The 20,581-nt window shown below is 34.9% G+C and overlaps 3 protein-coding genes across 3 annotated transcripts in view; 2 read left to right on the top strand and 1 right to left on the bottom strand.

Annotated features, from left to right (window-relative positions):
- The window catches only part of LOC147846305 (uncharacterized), a 350,900-nt gene that overhangs the window by 161,300 nt on the left and 169,019 nt on the right, over positions 1-20,581 (top strand). The window lies entirely within an intron of this gene.
- Positions 3,368-6,125, top strand: LOC147846307 (uncharacterized). Its single transcript, XM_087240599.1, has 4 exons — positions 3,368-3,551; positions 4,207-4,401; positions 4,475-4,571; positions 4,865-6,125. The coding sequence occupies exons 1-4, from the start codon at positions 3,540-3,542 to the stop codon at positions 5,788-5,790; spliced, it is 1,230 nt and encodes a 409-aa protein (XP_087096725.1). The 5' UTR covers positions 3,368-3,539; the 3' UTR covers positions 5,791-6,125.
- LOC147846306 (uncharacterized) lies at positions 6,062-9,117 on the bottom strand. The gene is made up of 2 exons (XM_087240583.1): positions 8,669-9,117; positions 6,062-7,519 (listed from the first exon to the last, which is right to left on the bottom strand). The coding sequence occupies exons 1-2, from the start codon at positions 9,093-9,095 to the stop codon at positions 6,519-6,521; spliced, it is 1,428 nt and encodes a 475-aa protein (XP_087096709.1). The 5' UTR covers positions 9,096-9,117; the 3' UTR covers positions 6,062-6,518.

Raw genomic sequence — 20,581 nt, 5'->3', positions numbered from 1 at the left:
GTATCCACAGCTGCTCTGTATTTTAACAGTGCTTCCGATTGAAATAACAGTAATTTAATTACAGAGGTACATTCAAGGAGCTGGCTCTGGATCAGATTTTTTTTTTTTTGTCTTTCTGTTTTGCTCTTTGATTAAATAAGTATAATTGTATTTGAATAGTTAGAGGACATCTTCAAAATCCTATCTGTTCATCAATCAACCCAGGCTCACTGAAAATATGTGCCTCAGCATACATTTCTGTCAAACGTAAAATAAGTTGCTCCAGGTATGTATTGTTGCATGTTTCGTACTTGGAGTACGTTTTGTTGTATGTTTCAGATACAAGTAAGAAGGAGGTGCTTGTCATACAAATCATCTACCAGACACTGGCCTACTGTAACAAAACCCTTAAAAAATCCTGATGTTTTCAAAAACATATGTTTTTGGATGAAAAGACCTGTACAGTGGTCCCTCATTATTCGTGGGAGTTACATTCTAAAAAATAAGTAGCGATAGGCAAAATCCACAAAGTAGTCAGCATTATTTTTTACAATTATTGTAGATGTTTTTTTTTTTTCTCTCAGACAGGTATTAACACTTTTTTTCTAGTATTTTAGAACAAAACCAAAGATCAAAATGTGTTGTCAGGTGCAAACATTATGCAAAAGCTTCACTCTAAAGCACACTCCATATTTAAGGGGGTCGCACATCTGGTGCGGCGAGCACATGACAGTTGGAAGTAATGCACAGCGGGAGCGCATATTCACATGTTATTTAAAATTAAATTATTCAGATGACGCTCTGTAGCGTGGCAGAAATATGAAATGTCCTGAGTCGTAGTTGGACACCGCAGATAGCCACCGACTTGCAGGGTCGGTGCGTACTGTGATATAATCGTATAATTACAATTACAGTTACAGGCCTTTTTGCATTCTTGTTGAAACTCAAGCGATCAATTATTATGTTAATTTGGCAAGCTGGGCACATTCTGTACTGTACAGGAGACATGGAGGAGATTGATTAAGAATGGTCTACAGCCAATCAGAATGAAGAATACTACTGTAAAAAAAAAAAGCATGTAAAATTGCACATAAAATCTGCGAAACTGCATTGTCATTAAAGGTGAACTGCATTATAGCGGGGCACAACTGTATACATATCTTTTTATCCAGAAAATGAATAAATGTTTCAGTGCAAAGAAAAAAATACCTGTAACTCTTATGCTGCATTCACACTAGACGCGAAAGAAGCATCAGTTTCGATTACTTTTTTATGTCAACAGGTTTTAGGCAACTGAATTAAGCTACCTTAAAGAAAGAATATTTATTTTAGTGAACTTAGGTTAGTTACATAAAGGTGTAATATTTAGTGCTTTGTTTATTCTCCACCAATAAACAATGTAGCAAATTAATAATAATGCAGATTAACTTTGCAAAATCTGTAACAAATTATAATGTAGGATAAAGTGCTCGCATATTTACACCATTATTACTGTAATAAATTAGCTCAAGGTTATTCTTCCCGTGCCTTTTTCACCATTATAATGTTGCGAGTTATTATTTAGATTACAGTGCTTGCATATCTTCTGGACCATTATATATATAGCGGACTAGCTTAACGGGAGGAAGATTCATTTGAATGAGGCTTCAAATGTATTGACTCTTTGGATCCGAATAAACAAATCATCCAGCAACGCTTTAAAAATAAAAACCCATTAAGTTTGAGCAGGGTAACAAGATCGAAGTTTAAGAAATTAGATTCATAAATATACACAGGCACCTTTCTTTATACAAAATTAAACTTTATTGACTAATCTTCAGAAACTAACACCTAACACAAACACACATTCATACAAGTGTAGAGGAGTAAAGAAGGTAAAGTAAGAGGTTGAGAGGATGTAATGATGGGAAAACCTCGGAGTTTGTATGAGCAAACCAAGCGAACCAAACATAATCAAATTCAATATAACCCTTCTAGGGTCTTTTAGAGTTGCATTTAGTCTACATCAGTTGAGATGGAAGTCTACTTGCATGTGTCCATGTGATGTAACGAAGCTTCCTTGGTTGAGCACGTGGTTCTGCTGGTTGTTGCTTTGTTCTCGCGAGGGTTGGAGTGAGGTGAGTTGGTGTTTGAAGTTGAAGCAGCAAAAGGATTATGGGACGTGAAATGTCCGAGCTGTGCGATTAACCCCTTCTGTCTGGGTCTCAGTTTCAGAGGGGGGTTTCAGAGGCGAGAGCTGCAGAGAGAAGGTTGGTTGAAGAGCCGAGAGGGGTTCAAGAGAGAGAGTTGCAGTTTGGAAAAGAGGGCTTCAGGGCAGAGAGAGGGTGTTGCTTTGGTCCCAAGCTTATATAGGTTCGGATCCACCCTCCATGGAAAGTTGACCAATTAGAAACTAACCTCACAGAGACATTACTTTATGACTCTTTGTCCGAGGCAGAGGAATTTGCATAGGCAAATTTTATGCAAATTGAGGCAGAAATGTTCAAGTCTCTTAAAATTTTAATATGTTGCACTCGTATTAAAATAAAATGTCAATGATCAATTAGTACAGCGAGTAAGCTTTACGGAAAGTCTAAACACGAACAGTATAAGAGCTTGTTTAGTTTTGGTACAGTTAAACATTTTATACAGAAGTATTAAAATCAAAATGTTAATACAACAGCAAGGGAAACGTTGCAAGACACATGATTACACAAAGAGAGTAAAGTTTACATTACAATATTACTCTTAAGCAAGGAGCTTAAAGAGTCCTGAACCGTTCTTTGTTCAGTGCTGCATGGCACATTCCTTTTGGGTCGTAAATACATTGGAATCAGGTTTCGAGTCTTCCCTGGGTAAAAGTTGGCTCGGTTGTGGATTAAAAGCAAAATAATTATGTGTCTGGTCGGCCATATTTGTTACAAAGGTAACGTAATGTTGTTTAGATCAATCAACATAACATTCAAAGTTTAGCTTTAATCTATTTAGTTATTGAACTTATTGAGCTAGATGTCATCTTATTTTAGTGTCACACATGCTTATGGTCAAGTGTTTTTAGAATTATCAGGCTTGAATAATAACATTAGATAATAAATAACAATGTGCCAACACCACCCTTTAATATTAATTATGTAAGTTAAAAGTTAAGATAAAACTGCTTGACAAGCACTGGACAATCTTTAAAATGGAGAAACTATTCCTTACTACCAACATTTGCAACTTTATTTGCTGGATTTAATACATATCAAAGTTTACCAAGTATAAGATTTCACACGTCGGGAATGCAAAAAAATAAAAAATAAAAAAATTCTAACTATAATGTGAAAAAGACACAAGTAACATGGCAATAGGCCAATTTCACAAGAACCGGAAGCTCGTCGCCGCTGGGTAATTTTACTTCCGCTACAGTGACAACAAACGATTTCTATGCTGAGAAAACATGGAACGATTTTTTACAACATCTCTCTCCACTCTGCCGCAAATTAAGTTCGAGGACATCAACCGAATTGTTGCAGAAAATTCTTTAACCACGGGGTCAAGACTGAAGAAGGGATATAAATTCTTTGTTGAAGAATTTATTCATGGGTATCAAGGTAAGTTTTAAATTAGCTACAATCGCTAGCATATTGCTAACGTTAGCGGCAATAAAGTTACAGTCGTTTCTAAATAAGTTATATGATATATGTTGATTACAGATATGTTGACTTTTTTCATTGTTTATGCATGCTTAGTGTCAAATGTAGTCGACAGCAAGGTGGTAGTCAGAGCTAGATGCTACCGTTCAATGAGGAAAAACGAGGAACCCCACACACTGGAGGTTATATGTAATCTGCCGGTTGGCTTATGATTGCAGATTAGCTATCATTGTTCTGATAGCAAGTTCTATTATTTTTAATATAACTGCTGTTGCAGTTTTTAAGTGTTCTGGTGTAACATACATAGCTTTTGCGGTTGCAGGCTAATGAATTTTACCATGTTGACACTAGAACTACCGAGACGGTCATTTTGACTGCTATATTTGCAATTGAATAATTTAGTTTAAATTAAAAACACACATATCTATAAATCTCAGGCTTATATGAAATATGAAATATTATTAAATATGAGAACGGGTCTGAATGACTGGTATGGCATTTCAAGTAGTTAGACAATTCTGGTAGTTCCGGTGTTAATACAACAGCATTTTTTCAGTGTTGAATATTGTTAATGACTTGTAGTTTTAAATAACTTTTGTGTTCTTTTTTACAGATGTTTTTGGAGTCTCATGGAGAGCCTAGTGTCACTGCTTATGCATGTAGTTGTGCAGCTGGCAAAGGGTTATGTAACCATCTAACAGCTCTGTTGTATCAAACAGCCCACTATGTGCAGCTTCATCTAAAATCTGTCCCACCAACAGTGGCTTGCACAAGTGAACAACAAAGATGGCATCGTCCAAGGACACAGGTAAGTGTAATGTTTTCCCGTTTTTCAGCATTTGCAAATATTCCTGGTTGACACATTTTTTGTTTATATTAAGGGTGTCAGTCCAGAGGCAGTGAGTCAACTTGTAGTTCAGAAACCATGTTCTTTGGGGAAGACAGGAGTAAAGTCTACGCTGTACAAAGCTCACACAGGTAATAATAAACTGTGTGTATGCAAAATGTATCCATACTCTTGACAAACAGAAACGCATACATGTATATCAATATATAAACATCCTATATATGCATACAGAAGACATACCCACACATAGAAATGTACAGACACACATCTAAATATAGATTCACATACATTATTTACAAAAAGAACAGAGAGAGGCTGACAGATGTATTTCATCATAAAGTTACATACACACTGACAGACTCCATTTAGTAATTTGTTGTTTCATATGTTATAAGTTAACACTAACAAGCATTTATTTCTTTAGGTCCACTTCCAGATCCACACATCCTGGCTTCTGGAGCAAAACTAAACCAGATTGACCCAAAACCTTTGTTGGCTCATGTACTTGGAGGCATGTCAGAAATGGAGTTGGTCAGCTCGCAGTTTGGTCCATTACCCCGGGGCAGTCCTCTTTCGTACCACTATCCTCTCACAGCTGCTGATCAACCTACAGTTGATTTCCCCAACCTGCCAGTGTGTGGCAGTCAGTTTAGTACAAACCTAAATTTTGTTCCCACTCACCACCAATCTTTTCATTTGCAGTCAATACAAGTGTCACACATCTTATCCGGTCAGATTGAGCACAATACTCGACTACAGTCAAATTGTGCTGCCTGGGCACATGCGCGTCAACCAAGAGTCACCGCAAGCAGGTTTAGAGAAGTCTGCTATGTGGTTGGTGAATCTGCTAGCCAGTCATTAGCAGCACGTATACTAAAAGGCACAAAGCAGACAAGTGCTATGAAACGTGGACTTGAACTTGAACCAGAAATTTTGAAACAATATTCTGAAACAAAGAGGGTTACGGTTTTACCTTGTGGCTTTGTTGTTCACCCAGATGCACCACATCTAGGTGCCAGTCCAGATGGGAGAGTATATGATCCATCTGAAATCTTCCCATTTGGTCTAGTGGAAGTAAAAGCTACATCTGCTGAAAGTATAGGCCAGGCTTCATTTATTAAAATGCAAAAGGGCCAAGGCAAACTCAAAGAAACACACAAATACTATTGGCAGGTTCAAGGCCAGCTTGCCGTAACTGGTCTGCAGTGGTGTGACTTTGTGACTGACACACAGTCAGACATAACCATCCAGAGGATTTGGCGAGATGATGTCTTTATAACATCAATGAAGGAGAAGTTGGACATGTATTACTATTATGTATATATGGACAAGTATCTATCTATGGTTTAAGCATTGCTGTAGCAAAGGGTTAATTCACACAAAATGTATAATTTTAATTACTCACCTTGATACTTGCACTTGTGAGCTAACCCTTTAAAATTGCTACCACGCTATGTATATATGTATAGTAATTAATTTTATATTGTTTTACAACTTTGTCTATTTTTAAACTACTATTATAATTATAAAAATTTCATGTTGTATCAGTTCAGGTTTACAATTCTGTATTATATCTGAAACTAACAATAAAATGTGTCAAATAACAACTGGACAACAGAACAACTGTATGATATGTTTATTTTGACCAATAGCAATTATTAAAAAAAAAGTTTATTCAAACTGTCCTTGTTATTTTCAGGAGATTGCTCATTTTTGCTTGATAAAAGTAACAAATCTGCCTCTGAGCACAGAGGGGGAAATACATTGTAATATTTTTGGTAAAAGTTAAGAGGAAATCATAAAATTACATTAACTTGTAACTATTTTAATAATAACAAACAGAACAATGTAACAAATCAGCACAGAATCCTTCAAATGTATCTAAACAAACACTGAGTTAATTTTATGTGGTTGTCATGTTTTCCGTTCTTTGTATATGGATTACTCCGATGGGTTTGATTTCTACTATTTTACACATTTCAGGATAGTTAAACTGAAACTAAACTGAAAATTAACTGACTAGCCAGACAATCTGGCTTCAAGGTAAAGGCCACAGAAGATGCAGAAATCTGGCTCATTTAATGCTCCAAAAACATTGGTCCCTGGTAATTTACCATGAAGCAGCAGTTATGCCAGATCTGGTCAATTGTTCCTGACAAGCTTAGTGGTACAGCAGAATCGAAGATGTGGTTTTCTTTAACTCGTCGTATTACTCTTTCCACCAGAATTCTGAGCCGTGCAATGGTTTGTGTTTTTTGACAGTCTGTCTTGCTGAACTGCCGGTCACGCTTGAACGGTGGAATTATTAGTGTAGCACCAACATTGGTGATCATGTCCCCAATTGTAAAGCCTTTGTCAGCCATCACCTCATCTCCAGGTTCAAGTAGACTCAAGATGCCAGACCTCCTTGTAATCTCTTTGTCAGAGATTGAGCCAGTGTACAGACGAGAGATGAATGTTACTGCACCACATGGAGCCACTCCCAAGAGTCCTTTAAATGTTGTTGTGCTCTTGTAGTTAGAGAATATCTCTGAGTGGAGTGTCAGAGATGTGGGACTCTCACAGAAAATTTCTGTACAGTCCAGGATTACTCTGACATTTGGACTGAATGAACTATACTTCTCAGGCATGGAAGAGCTTATTTGTTCCCTTGACATCCAAATGGGAACAGAGCCTAAAACAAAATAAAGATAATTTGCCCATGTGATGACTGTCCTGCTTACTGTGGCCATGCTTACACCAAAGATGTCAGCAATTACTCTCTCCCTAAGGCCAGCAGCTACGCGGCAACAGTACATGAACAGTTCATCTATGAGCTGAATTTTGCGTGCAGGACTTGGTGTAGGGGAAGCTTCCTGACCCATTCTTTGTGCTTTTGTCCAGTACATAAGGTTTGTGGCAGATGGACAAACAGACTCCCAGAAAACCTGGAATACTTCCTGTGAGGGAAACCTGGTGTAGTAGCGAATTGTGTGATCAGACACACAAAACCTACTGAACACAGTTGGTGTCTCCAGTGAAATTTTATTTAGCCTAGCCTCCAGCTCTGCTATGTATTCCAAGGCTTCATCCAAAGCACCTACAAAATGACAAATTACAAAGGTTTAATAATAATATCAATGATAAGAATAAAAACATCTAAGTAAAAACATTAAACTACTCAAGTTACTTTTAATTTTGTAGCACTTTATACAATGTTTTTTTCCAAAGAACCTTTACAAATTTAGTGAATTTAGAGTTGCAAACACCTTAATACATTTATAAAGCAGCTCTAAAACTGCGCATTCATTAAGCTGAAATCAAATCAGTGCTGATTTATAGTTAAGAACTGTATAGTTGATGAATTATAGGGTTAGTGAATTTAATTTATCTTTATGGCACTGTTAAACCATTTAATGTGCCTCGACTGTGAGAAACAAAACACATGCAAATCAATCATATCCTGATTAAGGAGCAAAGTTGTCGCCTTGTGCAACAAACTGAGCATTATTTTTAAAACTATTGCCTGTTATTCACTGAATTTACAGGTTCTGTTCACTGCACGCAAACGCATCATTTTCTGATGTAAACAAACAGTGCGACAGCTCACGTGTGACCTCGCGGCTGTGATTACATCATTACATGAGGACAGAAATGACATTTTAGGTGAATTGTACTTTATGAATTGACTTCAACCCTAATCGAGATAATCATGCAGCCCTAGTGTGTATAATTTTGCATCTAAGTTTGTTACGATAACCAGCGATCATTCTCTGGAGATCGCTGGTTTCCTCTTTCTTCATGAACCTCACTTCCGCATTCCCCAGGACTACATTTCCATACATGCACTTCTTCCAATCACGCACGCCTGGTCACTCATCTTCCTGATTACATCACCAGCTGAAACCTGTTACAGAGACTGATTACACACAGTATTTAAGCAGCACACACACTCATTCACATTGCCGAGTCTTGTCTACTGTTTGGTGACATTTCTACGCGTTTCTTCCGATCTTGTTTCTCCGTGTCTGTACCTAGCTTAGTTCCTAGTTTTCCTGTTTAGCCGCCAGCCTTTCGACCTTTTGCCTGTTTACCGACTTCGACTCTGGATTTGCCCGTATATGCCTGTTCATACCTGTTTTGACCATTGCTTGCCTGACCAACGAATAAACCTGCATTTGGATCTTACCTTCAGTCGTTTGTATCACTTCCACTCACAACAAAGTTACACTTTAATACAAATACTTACCAGGAGGGGGGTATGCAGCGTAGTCATGGTCCTTGACGATAACTTCAGAGTCGTTACTCTGCAGATCCACAGTTTTCGGGGCACGCACATCTACTCCTAGACGAGCACTTGACCTCTCAAAAGCAGACTGCTTTTGTGGCTGTACATGGAAATTGTTCCACTGAAAGCGACTTGGAATAACTCCAGGTTTTAAGCGACAACTACCCTGGATGAAGTCAGCAGCAGTGAAGTGTTGACTGCAGACTAACGTACTTGCCCTTCTAATATCAAACTTCGGCCCTTCGTCTCGTCGAATTGCATGTACCCACTTTTGTCTTTGCATGTCGTTAGTGGGAAACTCATGAAAACTCATGTATGGTTGCTTTTGCTTTGAATTGCTGCACTTTGGTACACAGCAGAACGCCTTGCTCCTCGACTGCGCTGCCATTGTTTTTACCGGAAATAAGTTTACCCAGGGGCGGTTAAAACCGGAAGTAACGAATGCGGAAGTGTGAAATTGGCCTATATCATAACAATACTATAGCGTTAACGTTTTACACAACATGGCATTACAAGGGTGAAAAAGCATTTTACAGGTTAAAAATCTCACCTGTGTGTACACATTGGGCAAACTTACTGAACTTTCTCAGTTTGTACTGTATTCTTCATCTTTTACCCATATAATAAGAGTGATTGTTGTTGTTTCAATCTTCCTGCCGGTGTTGTTTTGAAAGTGCGCATGTGCAGATATTACTCCACCTATTGACCAAAATGCTGTACTGCAAAAGCAACAAAACTCTCTTTCACTCATTTTAGTTAAGCGTTATAGAATGATCATTAAGCAAGCTGTTTAAACTTGAAAAATACTTTTTCGATTATTTCCAACTAAACTTTTTTGGTTTTAATAGACAGACATAAGTGAATTGTTTAATTTAAATAGTTACATTCTTTGGACCCACCAAAGCCATAATCCTTTTTTTTTTAGTGTAGCTTTGCTTAAGTAAAAAAGTGAATAAACTCGTTGCTTTAGAAGTGTCAGGTTAACTTTATTTTAAAAAGGTGAGAAGACCAAATTGAGATTCCAAATTGTAACTTGGCATTGTTAAGTTGACTTGACCCATTTTTATATAATTATGCACATAGTTCATTTACATAATAAATTAAAGACAGCATATTTACTCACTTTTTAAGGTAAAGTTTCTAACTGCTTTTAAAGCAACGGTTTTACTCACTTTTTAAAGTAAAGTCAACTAATTGCCTTTTTTCAATGTGTTCCATGTTAAGTCAGAAGCATCTGTCATCTCCTTGACCTGTTTTGAAGTCTCTAAAAGGAGCATCGGTGTTCACTGTCATCTGAATGCTAAGGTTTAATACAGAAAGATGTCACATCAAACATCCTGACAGCCTCTCCTGAATGATTGCCTTGAAATACCTTTATTGCATTATTCATTCCCTCAAAACTTCAAAAGCACCTGATCACCTCATAAAAGGTGATTGTCAATGTCCTCAAAGATTCAACTTTCAGAAGTCTTTCTCCTTCAGCCAGTGAGAAAAAATCTATATGAGGAGTAGAGGATGTGCCTCACATACTTAGTAGAACCACAGTGTCTAAATCACAATTTAGATTCATTTAGTTTCACTGAAAATGTATCCATCCACTTATTCATAATGTGAAGTTTAGGAATATTGCATAAAATATCAAGAATGGAAATGGCAAGATGTGCATAAATGCACATTAAAAAATACAGTTGAAGTCAGAATTATTAGTCTTCCTGAATTATTAGTAATAATACCATAGCTAATAATATTGACCTTAAAATATATATATTTTTTTTTTTGCTTTTTTTTTTAACTGCTTTAATTCTTGGCAAAATAAAGCAAACAAAAAAATAAAAAATAAATAAAGTAAAGACTAGGAAAAATTCCTTGGGAAATATTTAAAAAGACAAAAAAATAATAATAAAATACAGGAGGTCTAATAATTTTGACTTCAACTGTATTAAATGAATCAAATTATTTTGTAATTTAAATTTACACAAAAAAATACATTGTTATTAATTATTTACTCATCCCTCATCTCATTACAACCCCCTGAGACCTTCGTTTTATTAATCAGAGTACAAATTAAGATATTTTAGGTGAAATCTGAGATCTGTAATCTTAAATCAACAGCAATGATCCTGACTCATCATAAAAAAAAAAATACCCAAAATATCCTCAAACAGATCATACACAACCTTATATCAGTGGTTTAATCAGAATATTATCAAGCTACAATAATACTTTTGTGTGCATATAAAACAAAAATAGTGACTTTATTCAATAGTTTCTCATCCTCAGTGTCAGTATAGAGCGCACAATATTTGGGCACCAAACAATGATGTATACAAGGCACACACACACACACATCAGTAAAATGGTCTTACACTGTAAAAATATCAAATTAATCGATTTCCATATTTTAATATATTAATTTATGCTTTTTAATTGCGTTCATTGATGTTGAAAAGTTTGATAAGTTGCTTTTAAAGTAAAGTTATATATTGTCTGTTCTGGTGTTTTAAAATCCTGGTAATAAACTGCTAGTTTTCATGTTATATTACATTCTTGTTTCTATTAATGTTTTCCTTATATATTGTTTTACACTTAAAATGTCAGTAAAAGTCACTTTGTTTCATGCCAGTTGATTTTTTAACATCAAAAGTCAGCAAATGAGACATCAATGCTTCAAAGTACAATTCATAACCTTAAATAAACTGAAAAAACATGAAACACAAAATACAAAACCTGTTAATTACAGTAACAGATTTTTTACAGAGTATATAAAATATAAGATGTAATCGTGTTTTGTTCACCCAGGCTGCATTTGAACAAATAAAAGGTTGAAGCATGTTATATATATACACTGACAAGCAAAAAAAAAAAAAAAAAAAAAAGAGAGAGAGAGAGAGAGAATATCTAATTCACTCCATCTCCAAGATTAGAAACAATATGCAGACTTGGAGGAGGAGATATGATCAGATGATGAGCGAATACACTTGACAAAAAGTGTTTATTTGTCTTCTCTGAGTCACTGCTCTTATTTAGGTCTGGGACTTGTTCAGTTGTCATTACATTTTCTATTTAGTCACGGCTAATATATTTTACAGTTGGCTCATTTCACAGGACACAAACTTCTGGCAGAGGCTTAAATAATGTTGGCATCCATGCTACATATTAAAGGGATAGTTAACCCAAAATAAATATTTACATATCCTCATGCCTGAGTTTCCTTTTTCTGATGAACACAAAAAAAAGATAGTTTGAAAAAAATGTTAGAAAATGTTAACCATTGGCTGCCATAGTAAACAGATAAAGCTCTACAGAAGTCATTAATTTTTCTTTGGCTTAGTCTCTTTATTTATCACGGGTTGCCACAGCGGAATGAACCGCCAATTTATTCAACATATGTTTTACGCAGCAGATGCCCTTACAGCCGCAATCCAGTATTGGGAAACACTCATACACACATTCACACACACTCATACAGGATGGCCAATTTAGCTTATAAAATTCACCTGTAGCACATGTCTTTGGACTGTGGGGGAAACCGGAGCAACCTGAAAAAAACCCACTCAAGCATGAGGAGAACATGCAAACTCCACACAGAAGACAAACTGGCCAAACCACGGTTCGAACCAGCAACCTTCTTGCTGTGAAGCGACAGTGCTAACCACTGAGCCAACATGCTGCCCGTCTATAGAATTCAATGGTTACAACATTTTTCAAAATAACTTATTTTCATGTTATGGTCAGTAGACAAAAAGAAACTCAAACAGGTTTGTGACAAGTAAAGGGAGAGTAAATGTTAACAGAATGCTCATATTTGGGTTACCTATCCCTGTAATAAATATCATATTTTGTATAATTCGTTGCTTTCTTGCACTGAAAAAAAGGCTTTACTTTGTGTTTCGAGTCAAAATATCTGGCAATTTTCAAAACAAAAAAAAATCATTTCATAGACAAGTAAATATTTTGTTTTTAAGAATAAAAAGTCAAAATAAAATGACTTTTTTTCCTGAAAACAAGCACCCGCTTCGAATGTTATCATTTAATTGAATGGGAGTTATCAGTGTTTATCAGCTGATTAGGGGCTTTCTGCGCCTATTGGTAGACTCTGAAGCCTGTATTATCCATCCACATGCTTAATAAGTTATACTGTGAAACCCAAAAAGTTAAGGTAACTCAAACCATTTGAGGAAACCGATTGCAACAAACATTTAAGATTAAAACTAATCCTTATGAGTACTGTCAACTTAATCCATTTGAGTAAACAAAGCAATCTGAGCGCAGTAAAACCCAATAAATGAAGAGAACTTAAACTGAGCACTATAAAACCCATTAAGTTAAGGCAACTTAAATCGTTTGAGGAAACCGATTGCAACAAACCATTTGAGTTAAAACTAATCTATATGTGCAGTGGCGCCTGCAGCCGTATGGATGTACGCACTGTGCATACACGGGAGGGTGGGAATTAATGCAGCTTTTTTTTTAAATTTATTTTTCACATAATTTAAATTGATTATTAAACAGTATACACAGCTGCCTGCTTTTTCACTATCGTGCCAAATCATCCTGAGAACACTTGGGTATGGTTACGGTTTTTGCTCTACTGAGGACTCGGTAAGAGAACTTAATCAACAGCTACATTTACAGCTAACTTTTTTTTTCTGCTGTGCATCGAATAAAGACACGCTTAACATTATTGATGTTCACAATCGTATAGCTATACTACATTATATCCATGAAACACGAACTTGCAGACTCTTTGAACAACGAGGAAATAACTGCACTTTAGTCACTTTAGAAGCCAGACGTCTTGTTTTGTGATTTAATGCCAGCTATACCACCCGAAGGACGGTTACATCGTGTTGAGATGTTGGCCATCACCGGAGAAAGTCTAATCTTTCATTACTGTATTGGGGTTGTGTTTGAAAGCTTGAGTTGCACTACAAGGTACTGTTGTATGAGTTAAATTATATATGCACCAATAAACAGGTCAAATTAATGAATAAATAAAATAAATATGGATTCTTAAATGTTGGTATAGTTTTTACAAAAAAATAAAATAAAATACTAAAATGTTTTATAAAAAATAAAAAGCAATTTACAATTTTTTTTACCATTCGGTTAAACATAATTTGGACATTTATGGGGGCATGTAAAATGTTTCTGTTTTTTTTTCAGTGATCTTTAATACATAATGGGTAGCTACGCAAAATATTTTCTAAAATGTCAAGCAGGATTTTGTCTATAGATTTAATTATGAAGACAATAAAATATTTAAACTAACAAACTAACAAAAATAAAATAATAAAAATGCAAAGATAAAAAGAGCAGAATTTTGCTAAGTTATAAAAAATATAAATTTTTATTTTACCTGATGCATTTTTTATTTAATGTTTGAATACTAAAATAACAGCCATCAGAAAGGGGTGGGCGGTGCTGGATTTGTGTGTACCTTGGAATGAAATCTTGCAGGCGCCCCTGTATATGAGTACTGTGAACTTACTCCATTTAGGTTGTAGTAATGATGTACTCTATTTAATTAACTCATTACCTTCAACACTGAGCTCAAAACTCTTTTCAAACTATAGTAGAATCAAATTTTAGTAAATAAACTATTCTCATTTCATTTGAGAAAGTTGACTGTTGGGTTTAATAAATTTACAGTATTTATTTTTTAATTTAATAAATAATATAAATAATTCAAGTTGTTAATTAGCTATACTATATTGTAAAACACAAAAAGTTACAGTAACTCAAACCATTTGAGAAAACCGATTGCAACAAATCATTTAACCCTCTATTGCATGGTGTTGCCATATGGCAACATGATATTAATGTTGATTTCTCTGCCACTGTTTCTTTAAGACCAAATTAGATATATATATATATTTTTTCAGACTGGAATTTATTTTGAGTAATTGCTGAATGTAAATGTAAACGTTAATAAAAACTAAGGATCAAATTATGTCAGATCCACAAAAATATCTGAAACATGATGACATATTCACAACTCAAAAAGGTTTTTAATTAGTTTTTTCTAAATCAATCAAATGGATGAGTCCCCAAATAGCAACACTGTGCAATAGTGGATCGTGCAATATTGCAATGGGTTAGCTAGCTGGCAAGGTCAGCCGTGAACTTTTAAGTTGTAACAATAGCAACATGAATACTAGTAGTATAATGTTGATTAGTCATGTGTTAATGGCATTTGCATTATGGATAAAATCTGTTTTTTTATGGCAATACTTCTTTTGAATCGATATGAATACAGGGAACAGTGTATTAGCGAGCACCACCATGTCCTGTGGTAGGTATAAGAGGAAAAGGACAGAAATGGCTCTTCCTGCAGATTAAAGTGAGATTGAGATGGATTTTAGTGACAATGAAAATGCTGCAGATTGGAAATTTGATAAGAGCAGTGGAGACAGTTTAATTAAGTTAGCTCTGAGGCAGATAAGACTTATACAAGGTGTAGTAAAGTATATATCAGAGGTGGGACCAAGTCATTGTTTGGCAAGTCACAAGTAAGTCTCAATTCATTGCCCTCAAGTCCCGAGTCAAGTCCCGAGTCAAGACAGGCAAGTCCCGAGTCAAGTCCCAAGTCAAAGGCAACAAGTCTCAAGTCAAGTCCAAAGTCCTATAGTTTGATTTTCGAGTCTTTTCGAGTCTTTTTAACAGAAAAATGAACTGTAAACAGATTATGTATGGTTGTAAGATCTGTATTTATTAAACAAACCTTTTTTTATGAAAGAACATTGCTCAGATATATAAAAATACAAATGCAATTTTCTGAAAAAGTGCTAAACAGTGCTGCATCTTGTCTACACAGCACATTGCACAAGAACGAGTTCCACTACAATAGAGTCCATTTTGCCTCACATCACACAGAAATTGCAGGTCTACTGCTGTCTAATTCATTAAGTTTAGTTGTGCTATGTTATGTCTTCTGTGATCAACTTGTGATTAACTAAAACTACATAAACGACCTCAATGAGGCAGCAGTAGACCAACAACTCCTGTATGCTGCAAAGTAAAATTGAGTGAACTTGGTATTTTGTCAATTGAATCTCGTGTGTGCTGAAGAGATGAAGATGCAAATCTGTCTAGCAGCAATGTAAAATTGTGGCACATATTCTCAATGAAGTAGGCTACTTTATACAAACATTAACGTTGTTTTCTTCACATAACAATGAAGAACTTTGCTCTCTACCTTGTGTGATGCTCGTGCACCGATTTCCTCTATGGACAAAACTGTTTGCGAGCTCTCAAATATACGCTGCTCACGCGCAAATTTTCTCGCTCTCAAATATGCACTGCTCACACACACATTTTCCTGCGTGCTCTCAGAGATTATATACAGAATTTGAGTCTTGTGTTTCCTCTTCCTTTCGTGCTTTTTGATATGATTTATATTGAGGCACTATTTATTAACAATAACCAAAATACTAAAATAGACTTACATATTAAATTTTTTATCTAATAAACCATAAAATTTTGGCTGTATGTTTTATGATGAGATATTTCCAGTTACAAACACTTAAAGACACAGAGAATAGAGGTTGGATGTAAAGAATGCATTTTGTTTTACAAACATTTATTAATCATCCGAAAGGTGTACCATACTAATCAAATAAAAAAACATTTAAACAAAAATATAACTAACGCAAGCAGAAATTTAACTGTGATAAAAATAAGGAAAAACTTGATTTGGCATTATAGCCTACTGTACTATTCACTCTTTAAATAAATCTCACTATCAATCCCATTTTATCATGGCAACTAAAATAAAATGAACACGTCTCTGCTGTCTTCCACATTATTGATGAGATTGTGGAGGACATTTTCCATGTCATCCTCTTCATTTTGAGAAGCTGTTCCACAGGGCCCCTGAACACATCTATTGGCATGGACAGGGTTTTGAACAGTACTATAGTAAAGTACTTTAATTAATTTGTTGGGGTCATATTATAGTTGCTATGGTAACACAAGTGTAATATAAACAAATGACCCAGTGCTGTAGTCTTTTACAATATAGGGTATATTATACTACAATTCACCACACTTTACTGTAGTAAAACTACACTCTGTATTTTATTTTATCAGTTCACTATTCTTAATACTACAGTATGCTGAAGCATTCATTAACAACTTGTAAATAATACTAGCCTAAAACATAAGCAGTATACCTAACTCTCAAAAACACTAGTATTTATTATGGAATTTACCTTAACCTCATAGTTTTTCATGTATTGTTACTAAATAGTGTAGCAATATATAAACCATATCAACATTCTGGAATAATCAATTTACCAGGAGGATCTCTGGAGAGCAAAAGCAGGAAAGGTTTGAGGCGCCAGTGTGGACAAAAGTCAAGCAAACGCAGTGAGACTGAATACATGCACGAGAGACCAGCCAATCAGATTGAAGTACCTGCCCACTGGTGAAAGTAATGTCAGAGCCAATCAGATTTTTCTTTCTTTTCATAAAGGACGGGGTTCAAATCCCACTTAGGCACTTGTAAACTATCATTTTAGACCATTTTGTCAAAAATCCCTACTGAAAAAAACAGCTTGAACCAGCCTAGGCTGGTTTTAGATGGTCGACCAGGCTGGTTTTAGAGGGGTTTTGGCCATTTCCAGGCTGGTTTCCAGCCATTTTCAGCCTAGTCTTAGCTGGTCAGGCTGGGAGATGACCAGCTAAAACCAGCTTGACCAGCCTAGCCAGGCTGGGAGCCCAGCCAAAACCAGCTATGTCCAGCTTAAACCAGGCTGGTCAAGCTGGTTTTAGCTGGATTTTGCTGGTCAGTTTCCAGCCTGACCAGCTAAGACCAGGCTGGAAATGGCTGGAAACCAGCCTAGAAATTACCAAAACCCCTCTAAAACCAGCCTGGTCGACCAGCTAAAGCCAGCTTACCAGCCTAGGCTGGTTTAAGCTGGATTTTTCTGCAGGGATTTTGTAATGTTTAACAACTTATTAGAGCCACAAATTATCTAAAACTTGTTTTCATGTTTGAATAGGCAATAAATGTGCTAAATAAATTAAAATAGAAATACCCACAGTGAAACAGTTATATAAATTTAAATATTAGTTTAAATACATTCATAGTGGTTTTAAATATCTTTTAATATGTAAAGTAGAGTTCAAATTCAACAAACTGAATAAAACAAGTCTTCGTTTTTAGTTTATTTAAAAACAATTACAAATGGAGTAATTCAACTCACAATTAAATGATCTCATTGAGTGATGGAATAATAAAGGTAAAACTTTAATTGAATGATCAGTCAAGTGTTTCCAAATGAAATCTGTTAAAATAAGAGTCCTACAAAACAGGAACAAAGACACTCATGAAACGAAATGTGATTGTCAATTGTATTTTTTATTAGATGGTGGTTTTAAGTACCTTAAAAATAGTAGATAAGCCTTAAATATAGAGGGGGAAATACAGAAAAACAAACAAACAGAAATTCAACAATATAGATGCATTACATTACAATCTCACAATAAAAAATTAATTAAAAACCATATAGAGGACTAAAATATTGCTAAGAGGCATAACATCAACAATAATACAAATACTTTTAAGGTTTTAAATACTAAATAAAATTAATAGTATCAATCCAAAATATGAAAAAGGTAACACTTTACAATAAGGTTGTATTAATTAATTAAGTTTATATGTACTAATGTGAACAAACAATGCAGTGAAGTACAGTTACAAATCATTACAGTATTCATTAATTAATGGAAATAAAATTATTGGTTAACCTTTGTTAAATCACAGTGCATTAACATTAATGTTAACAAGCATACCTTTAAATTGTAATAATGCAATAGTAAATGTTAAACTATAATTAATAAAGGTTTAAAAGTATAGTTCATTATTAGTTCATGTTAGTACATTAACTAAAAAAACCTTATTGCAAAATGTTACCAAAAAATAACAAAATACTTTTTTCACAGTTTTAAGAGCTTTAAAAATAAATTATATATATCTAGTTATTATGGCATGTAATTATTATTACTACTAATTAAATAGTTAGAAAATACTGTCAGAGGATGGGCAAAACACAAAAATAAAACATAATATGCGCATTGACACAAACCAAGTGCAAAAACATAAATTACAGCCATGATCATTCATAATTATGTGAAATAAATCACGAGAGGGTAAATTTGGTTAAAAAAAACTGAAGTTCATTGACTTATGCACAACAGTAAAACAATGCTTTTGCACAAAAGTAACACATTGCGAGTAGTAAAGTCTCTTACCTTTGACAGATGTTGTAAATCCGCTGAATAAAACAAAAGGAGCAGATCGCGGATGTGTTTATTTCACTTTCCGAGTCAGAATGAAAATGGCATCTTCAAATTTCCCGCTGGTGCAAAAACACGGAAGTGCGCCACAAAGCGCTAGTGGTCGAAAGTATGCGTGCATGCTCTCTGTCACACACGCACACACACAGAGATAGAGCGCTCTGTGTCAACATACTTTTTATCTTTGGGCTTTTTATAGAAAGTAGCAAGTCTTTACAAGTCAATAGGCGCAAGTCCAAGTGAAAGTCCGAGTCATTTATGTTCAAGTCCAAGTCGAGTTGCAAGTCTTTTCATATTTTGTCAAGTCGAGTCTGAAGTCATCAAATTCATGACTCGAGTCTGACTCGAGTCCAAGTCACATGACTCGAGTCCACACCTCTGGTATATATTATGTATAAACATATATATTAGACTTGATATTTATTTGTTGGAGAACAAATGGAGAAAATATTTATATTTCCTGTATGTTGTATAAATGATAATACAATATTATGTTTGTTTTCAATAATATTTAGCAAAAAGAAAGGGATAAATGAAAGCGGATTGAATATGAGTTGTTGGAAAGTATGTATAAGATGTCCTTTATAAGTTCTGTGTAAAAGCTTATAATGCTGCAACACCAATTAAATCAAAACAAACAACAAAAGTATTAATTATAAGGAAAGTTCTAAATTTGAAATGTCTAAGTTGGATCCACTGTTGGACATTGTTGCCATATGGCAACATATCAGAGAGTACCCATAAAAAATAAACTTTCCCAATTTTTTTACAGCTCATCAAGTTAAGCCATTTTAAGAAAAGAAAAACAATCAAAACAACAGTCAAATGTTTTTTTTATATTTTTTTTATATATATATATAGATTTATCATAATGTGTGCAGTAGAGGGTTACGTTCAAAAACTAATCCTAATGAGTTCTGTGAACTAAATCCATTTGAGTAAACTAATCAATTTGAGCTCAGTAAAAGCAATAAAATAAAGAGGACTCAAACCAACTGAGTACTGTAAAACCCTAAGGCAACTCAAACAGATTGCTATAAAACATTTGAATAAAAAATGAATCCATATGAGTACTGTGAACTTACTCCATTTAAGTTAAAGTAATGAGGTGTTTAATTAATTCATTACCTTCAACACTGAGTTCAAAACTCTTTTCAAATTAGTAGAATTAACTTTCAGTCAATTTTGAGTTAATGACACTCATTTCATTTGATAAAGTTTACTGTTGGGTTTTACAGTGTAAAGAAGACTCCAGATTCAGATCTGTTTTTATATGACTGTGACGGTTGTGTTTAGGGTAGGGGAGGGTAAGACGTTAACAAAAAAACAGTTAATGGGAAATTTATTGTAAATAATATTCATTAGCACCCACTCGCAGCCATGATCTATAGCTGATTAACCATGTGGATGGATTATAACAGCCTTAAGATCCCATCAGTTGGCACAGAAGGCCCCTACTTGCCCATTTCTATCAGCTGATAACCACTGATAACACCTATTCAATCGAGTGATAAGCTAAATTGTCTTCCATCAGGGTAAGTGATAATAAACTTTCAACACAAACTTGCTCCA

The sequence above is a fragment of the Danio rerio genome, chromosome 2, assembly GCF_052040795.2.
Source record: "Danio rerio strain M-AB ecotype USA chromosome 2, GRCz13ab, whole genome shotgun sequence".
Lineage (NCBI taxonomy): Eukaryota > Metazoa > Chordata > Actinopteri > Cypriniformes > Danionidae > Danio > Danio rerio.
The sequence above is the reverse complement of the archived record's forward strand: the minus strand, read 5'-3'. Positions and strand labels throughout refer to the sequence as shown.

Excerpts from the sequence above, each read along its gene's own strand:
- LOC147846307 (XM_087240599.1), top strand. Across the intron at positions 4,402-4,474 it reads GGCATCGTCCAAGGACACAG|GGTGTCAGTCCAGAGGCAGT; the intron begins GTAAGTGTAATG and ends GTTTATATTAAG. Across the intron at positions 4,572-4,864 it reads GCTGTACAAAGCTCACACAG|GTCCACTTCCAGATCCACAC; the intron begins GTAATAATAAAC and ends TTATTTCTTTAG.
- LOC147846306 (XM_087240583.1), bottom strand. The coding sequence starts at position 9,095 with ATGGCAGCGCAGTCGAGGAGCAAGGCGTTCTGCTGTGTACCAAAGTGC. Across the intron at positions 7,520-8,668 it reads CGCTGCATACCCCCCTCCTG|GTGCTTTGGATGAAGCCTTG; the intron begins GTAAGTATTTGT and ends GTCATTTTGTAG.